The sequence below is a fragment of the Sinocyclocheilus anshuiensis genome, unplaced genomic scaffold (assembly GCF_001515605.1).
Source record: "Sinocyclocheilus anshuiensis isolate Anshui unplaced genomic scaffold, SAMN03320099.WGS_v1.1 scaffold499, whole genome shotgun sequence".
NCBI lineage: Eukaryota > Metazoa > Chordata > Actinopteri > Cypriniformes > Cyprinidae > Sinocyclocheilus > Sinocyclocheilus anshuiensis.
The window spans coordinates 156,047-164,327 of record NW_015551033.1 but is presented as its reverse complement, the minus strand read 5'-3'; the positions used below and the strand labels follow the sequence as shown (position 1 = coordinate 164,327).

At 33.1% G+C, this 8,281-nt stretch overlaps 1 protein-coding gene across 1 annotated transcript in view; it reads right to left on the bottom strand.

Annotated features, from left to right (window-relative positions):
* LOC107661281 (protein kinase C-binding protein NELL2-like) overlaps nucleotides 1-8,281 on the bottom strand; it is a 99,294-nt gene that overhangs the window by 83,374 nt on the left and 7,639 nt on the right. Inside the window, exons 3-6 of the mRNA XM_016450779.1 lie at nucleotides 6,786-6,858; nucleotides 6,600-6,682; nucleotides 4,625-4,753; nucleotides 49-151 (exon numbers count right to left, since the gene is read on the bottom strand). Of these exons, the coding sequence (XP_016306265.1) occupies nucleotides 49-151; nucleotides 4,625-4,753; nucleotides 6,600-6,682; nucleotides 6,786-6,858 (388 nt within the window). The remainder of the gene's footprint in view (nucleotides 1-48; nucleotides 152-4,624; nucleotides 4,754-6,599; nucleotides 6,683-6,785; nucleotides 6,859-8,281) is intronic.

Below are 8,281 nucleotides of genomic sequence, written 5' to 3'. Positions count from 1 at the left end.
GTGTGTGTGTGTGTGTGTGTGTGTGAGTGTGTGTGTGTGTGTACTCACACTGGCACTCTTTGCAGCAAGTTCCTGTCACATACGCTGGGGTCGTACCATCAGGACACTCAAGCAGGGGGCACAGAATCTTCTCACAGCGGACCGTTCCATTCTACAGAAGTTCAAACATTCAGTCAGTACTGGTGAGTCGCTATAACTATAACAATAATTACAACTATAATGATATCTATAACTCTAACGATAACTATAGCGATCAATATAACTAAAGCGATGACTATATCTATAATAATAATAAGTACAATTATAGTTATAACTATTTGATAAATGACTCACTAATTGAATCAGAAAAGATATTAAGATGATATTAAGATTTTCAGAAAATATATATAGAACTACATTATTTCATTCAGTTTAATTTTGAAATATGTAACCTATTTGCCAATGGCTTTAAAAATTTCTCTCAATTCAAGATGTATTATCTTAAAGGGGTCATATGATGCGATTTCAAGTTTTTCTTTCTCTTTGGAGTGTTACAAGCTCTTGGTGCATAAAGAAGATCTGTAAAGTTGCAAAGACTAAAGTCTCAAATCCAAAGAGATATTCTTTATAAAAGTTAAGAGTTAACCACGCCTACCTAAAACTGCTCGTTCTAACACGCCCCCACATATCTACATCATGATGTGGGAAGATTTGCATAACGCCGCCCAAATGTTCACGCAAAGAAAGAAGGCGTAACTTTTATTCTCGCTGTAGTATTGTTGCTGCCGCCATGTCGTGAAGGCGCTGTGTGCTTCGTTGTGAAAGCGAAACTACTTTGTTTGGTCTTCCAAAAGAGGACGATATCCGCTTCGTCATGCCTGGAGCTGATCTGTGCTGGTTGCTGAGGAAATACTACAACTTCACGCTGTGGATCGCCGGATCGGCTTTCACCGTGGACGAAGCGGAGTCCAGCCCGGGGTCGTCACATGTCCTTCCGGACGCTCCTTCGTCGAAATTGCTGGCCGCGCCGTTCTCAAGCCCGCGCATCTGCTCACCCTAAAGACCAAATACACAAAATAATGTTCTTTTTAGCAACATCATATGACCCCTTTAAGCAATTTTACTTCAGTAAATTGAAGGTGTTTTACTGGAAGATAAGACCAAACCGACTTATCACAGTATAGTTACTCTATGACACAGCATTCTGTGTATACATCTATCCATATTTAATCCCAAAAATAAATGTCCAGGCTTTACAGAGTGTGAAGGGACTCACGTCACCCTGAAGCATGACATCCGTCACTTTAAGTAAAACTAAGCTAATGTTCTTTTCACAAACTGTCCGGATCTCACTAACTTCCTGTTGGTGGTTTCACTGGGACCCCTGTCTCATCCGAACCGCGATCGCTGTCTGTTTGGACACACTGAGCGCGCGGGAGACCAGCTAGCGTCTGTCAGGAGAGCACAGGGACTTCTAAAGATAGGACAGAATCTCTCCGTCTGTCACTTTGCATTCGGCAAAATATCCGTCTTACTCGCCGATAATAAATGTGTAATGAGTGAGAAAGAAGGAGGAGAGAGAAAGCTTTCGGCGAGACCCGCTTCACATCTGTGTTTACATTACGTTTGCTACACGGTGAGGACGCCTGTCAGAGGAATGTTCTGACCTTTGAGGCCACATGCAAGCATGCTGCTAATTAGCTAATTGCAGACTGCGTGATTGGGTGAGGAAAGGGCATCTAGTCTTTTGTGTGCTACTTGATTAAACACCGCTCGAATAGTAGACGGCGGTTTATAGACGGCGAATGTGACGAACATTTCCATGTGATTTTACACGTTCATGAATATTTCATTTTTTGTTATAATGATAACTATAACTATAATCATAACTATAACCATAATCATAACCACAAAGATAACTATAACAATAATTATAAAGATAACTATAATGATAATGATGACTATAATAACATAACGATAAATATACTTATATGATAATTAAGATAAATATAACGATAACTATAATTATCAATTTAATAATAACAATATACCTATAATAACTATAACGATAACTATAATGATAACATAATGATATACAGTAGATACCTATGATAACTATAATGATAACGATAACTATAATGATAAGCATAACGATATATATATATCTATGATAACTATAACAATAACTATAATTATAACTATAACTATAACGATAACTATAATGATAACATAAAGAAAAATATACCTATGATAACTCTAACTATAATGATAACCATAATGATATATATATATATAGCTATGATAACTATAATGATAACTATAACGATAACGATAATGATAACCATAATAATATATATACCTATGATAACTATAACGATAATGATAACCATAACGATATATATACCTATGATAACTATAACAATAACTATAACCATAACGATATATATATATATATAGCTATGATAACTATAACGATAACTATAACGATAACTATAATGATAACGATAACTATAACGATAACGATAACGATAACTATAATGATAACCATAATGATATATATACCTATGATAACTATAATGATAATGATAACCATAACGATATATATACCTATGATAACTATAACAATAACTATAACCATAACGATATATATATATATATAGCTATGATAACTCTAACTATAACTATAACGATAACGATAATGATAACTCTAACTATAACGATAACGATAACGATAACTCTAACTATAACTATAACGATAATGATAACGATAACTATAATGATAACGATAACGATAACTATAATGATAACGATAATGATAACGATAACTATAATGATAACCATAATGATATATATACCTATGATAACTATAACTATAACTATAACGATAATGATAACGATAACTATAATGATAATGATATTGATAACTATAATGATAACGATAATGATAACGATAACTATAATGATAACCATAATGATATATATACCTATGATAACTAACTATAACTATAACGATAATGATAACGATAACTATAACTATAACTATAATGATAATGATAACGATAACGATAACGATAACTATAATTATAACCATAATGATATATATACCTATGATAACTCTAACTATAACTATAACGATAATGATAACTATAATGATAACGATAACTATAACGATAACGATAACTATAACTATAATGATAACCATAATGATATATATACCTATTATAACTATAACGATAACTATAAACACTGCAGTTTTGTCGTAAGAGGCTTTGAAGTCGGCTGTATCCTGACAGGCTGAGCGTTATATGAAAATAACAATATTGTTCCTCAGTGTCACTATCGTTATAGTTGGGGTGTGAACTTCGCTATTCTTTTGCAGTTAGAACAATTTTTATGGTTAATAGTTATCATTATAGTTATACTCCATCGAGGGCATCCAACACATCCTTTTGACAACAGTTTCAGGTCATATAAGGTCTTTATTTATAGCTACGGTAGCAAGCATATTCATAATTCATAAAGAGGGTTTTTTTATGTTAGCATATTCATCAGACAATACATAAAACCAACAACATTACAGCAGCATCCGAGCGCCGGGTGTCTTATTTAGGCTGCACATCATTTGATTTAAATATTAAAATGAATTGGACCGATGCTGATTCTGACAGGAAACTCGCCCGGGACTCTACTGTTGCTATAGTAACGAACACAACCTTCACGCGCATCTGATTGACAGATGAACCTCACATTTCAGCGTCGTGTTTTATGTTGTAGATATTTCAGCTAACAGTTGGTTTTGCGCATTCAGTTTAACGACATCAAGTTAAAGAGGGTGAACTTTATCATTCAGCTGAACTCTGCTCGTATGTTTGAAACACTGCAGCTCCCTCATATGTGTCCCTGGAACACAAAACCAGTCTTAAGTGAACATTTTTCAAAATTTAGATTTATACATGAGATTTATTTATGCATATATAAGCTTTCCATTGATGTATGGTTTGTTAGGATAGGACGATATTTGAAAATCTGGAATCTGAGGGTGCAAAAAAATCTAAATATTGAGAAAATCATCTTTAAAGTTGTTGAAATTAAGTTCTTAGCAATGCATATTTTACAGTAGGAAATGTACAAAATATCTTCATGGAACATGATCTTTACTTAATATCCTAATGATTTTTGGTATAAAAAATACTACTAATAAATACTAAATGAGATAAATACTAAATGTATACTAAATACTTCCTACTTGTTTCACTTCTGTTTCAGTTTTTATAACCATTTCTTACTATGTGTCAGTAAGTTGTTGTTTTTTAGCATGTTTGGATAAAAGCGTCTGCTAAATGACTAAATTAATCAAATAAATAAAAGAAAAGAAAAATGGATAATTTTGACCCATACAATGTATTGTTGGCTATTGCTACAAATATACCCCAGCGACGTAAGACGGCTTTTGTGCTCCAGGGACACATATGTTCTTACGAAATTACAACAACAGTGGTTACATACACATATTTAATTGTTTGATTTGACAATTTAGTCGTCCCTGGATATTGGTAGGAACACGTCCCCAGCATCCCTACTAAACTCTGCGCTCTTGATCTCCACGATTCTTCATCTCTCTCATGCATCATTTATTTTAACTCACCGAGCACGTGCAGTTCTTGCAGCCATCGGTCCAGGTCTGCTCCTCTCTGTAGGTCACTCCCTTCACGTGACACGTCCTCTCGCAGTAACAGGAGTCCAGACCCTTCATCTTCTCCTCGGCCAGAGACAGCTGCAGAGAGACAGAGGGCGGATTCAACTCACATTCTGACAGAAAACAGATGAGGAAGCGTCTGCAGTTGATTGATTATTCACGATCGTCCGTTTGCATTTTTCATTACACCGCCGATACGACGGTGTTATTCCGACACGCTCGATCAGAAGAGTTCTTCCTCATCAGAGTTTTTGTGCGGCTGGCATCTGTGAGTTATTACAACACCAGAAACAAGCCTTTAAATTCACAGCACAGACACAAGCCAGATGTTCGCAGAAACTGGGCTCGGATTCATCTGTCAAGCAAACCGCGGAGAAACACGCTGCGTTTATTGCCAGCTCACTGCAGAGCAGGATTGAGACGTCGAAAATACCTTTTAATACCAGATTAAATTCCTGAATCTGAGGTTTCAAACGAGACATCATTTGAGTTTAGAAAGGTTGGAACGAGATTCACGTCAACTGCTGTAATTGTAGTTTTTATAATACATTACATTTTTCAGTATGAATTACCCATATACACAACATATGGAATATATCCAGACATATTGGTTGATATTCATACTGAATATTTGAAATGCCTCTTATATATTAAAGGTGCCATGTAAAAAAAATATTTTTCGAAATAAACCAAAGACTATTGGAGTATGTTTTACAAGAAAATTGAATGAATTAAATGAATGAATGAATAAACAAACAAAGAAACATGAACTGAAGTCATGTATATATATTTCAGGAAGATGGTAAGTCAACACTTCTCATTTTAATTTACTTTAACGATGTACTGAAATAACTAAAACTGAAATAAAAATGATATATACTTATATATAAAAACACAAAAACAAATAAAAATGACAAAAACACAATAAAATCACTAAAACTGTGACTAAAATTAAAATGGAAATAGAAAATATAAAAATAAAACTAATTCTAAAAATATTTTAAAACTATGATATATTTAGCATAAAAACATTTTGTTACTCAAAATAAAACAAACTTTAATTAAAAAAAATATATATAAAATCTTCAAATTTTATTGTTGACTAGTTGCCAACATTTCTCATCTTCATTTAGTTTAACTTGATGTACTGAAATAAAACTAAATCTGACATGAATATTAATAAAAAATATATATATTGACATTTTAAAAACAACACTAAAATTACTGCAATTTGAACTAAAATTAAAATGAAAACGTAAAACTATTAAAATTAAAATAAAAATTTGAATTTGTTTTATTTTAAAATTTCCATTTTAATTTTATTTCAGCTAATTGGCAACATTTCTCATTTTCATTTAGTTTAACTTGATGTAATAAAATAATGAAAAAATGATATAAAATATAATATATATATATATATATATATATATATACATATATATATATATATATATAAACACAAAAACTACTAAAAATGAAAGAAATAAAACGAAAACTGAAAATACTGAAAAAACTGATTCAAAATATGAATAAAAACTATATTAGTATCTCAATCATACTAAAATAACACTGTTTCAGTCTCATTTCATGTTTACTTGCCTTTTCTTTTCCACAACATTTTTTACAGTATATTTAGTTTATTTAAAGGTACAGTACAGTACTCTGACCTCTCTATTGCCATCAGTGCTTGAAGCATAAATTGCAAGGTAACCGCAGAGTTATTTTTGATGACTCTGATGGAGATTCTTTATAAATTCTCCTTTTTGTGTTCCACAATAACAACACACGGCTTTAGAGAGACACGACTCAATGAAGACAGAATTAGCATTTTATGCTTTAATGCTTTCAAAACCAATGAAATTCCTCTGCTGTGTGACTGTGACGCCAATTGTTAAACTAGTGTTGCACAGATTCAAAGCATCACCTTGCTCGACGTTTTGGCCAAGATGTCCTGCAGCTCCATGATCTTCTGCACGAGTCCGTGGAAGTCATTGCAGGTTGGACAGGCTAAGAAAGACACATAAACAAGATGCATTCAGCAAATGCAATTAACAAACCATTGCATATGTTTGATTTGGCAATCACAAATAAACTAATTAGCGGCACGTACTGCGGTTGAGGTCGGGGCATTGCGTGATGTATCCTTGAGGCATCACAAGGATCTGAACGTCTTGCATCACTCCCTGCATCAAAACACACACGGAGGTTATTCAAGAGCACAGTTAGATCAGAGCAGAAATATTAATTACATTTAAACACATGCATTCGTGGCTCTTTGCATGTCATTCAATGGGACTGAGAGAGTTTATTCAGCAAACGATCACCTTAAGCGGCTCTAATGAATTAACAGCATTTGTTCTGACCCAAAAAATATATTACTAACGTAATTTCCATACTGTGCTCCAATAGTGGCGTTTAGATGTTCAAGACTGCTTTTATTTGTCAGGCAGAATATGAAGAGAAAGCTTAAAGCACTAGTAAGAGAGTGAAACGAAGGACACGGATGAGCGTGACCTTTTCTCTGGATTAGTATCTGTTAAGCCATATTGCTTTTCTCTTAGCTTCGATTTGTGGCTTATATTTAGAGGTTTTATCGCTGTGTCGAATCAAACTCACACATTTTATTCAGAACTGACGCTGGATGCCATGTACAGACGATCCTTTATTAAAATCAGCATGATCTTATTAGTACTGGTAGGTATTCGTATGTAAATTGTGCTTCTAGTGCACGTTTTAATGCAGAATATTGAGTTTCTAATGTAAACACCTGGTCATTGAACATTGCATAAAAGCCTGCGTGGTTTTGAAGTTGATGCATCAGAATTAGTTCAAACGATTATTTTTTCGAAGAAATTAACACTTTTATTCAGTAAGGCAGCGTTAAACTGTTCCAAAGTGACAGTAAAGATTTATAATGTTACAAAAGATTCAAATAAATGCTGTTCTTTTGAACTTGCTGTTCATCTGTGAATCCTGAAAAATAAAACGTATAAGTTTCAACAGAAATATTGTGCAGCACAACTGTGTTCAACATTGATAATACTCAGAAATGTTTCTTGAGCAGCAAATCAGCATATTAGAATGATTTCTGAAGATCATGTGACACTGAAGACTGGAGTAATGATGCTGAAAATTCAGCTGCGCATCACAGAAATACATTACAGTTTAACAGATATTCACATAGAAAACAGCTGTTTTAGATTCTAATAATATTTCACAATTTTCACAGTACTTTTGATCAAATAAATGCAGCCTTGACGAGTGGAAGAGACTTCTTTCAAAAACATACCAACCCCAGACTTTTGAACAGTAGTGTGTCTGCTAGTAAAGCACTTTACAGAATAATTATGAAAACAAAAGAGATTAAGCTTATAATTCACTACCTGTTCCATTTATATATTTATTTATTTTGTTATTCCAACATAGTTTCCATTCTTTTTAACTCTATAATTGTTCTTTTATTATTGAGTTTATTTATATATATATATATATATTTGGTATGATGTGTGTGTGTGCGTGCGTGCGTGCGTGTGTGTAATTATAATATATGTACTTATTTTGTTATTACTATTATTATTTTGTTGTTGTTTTTTGACACACACTCTC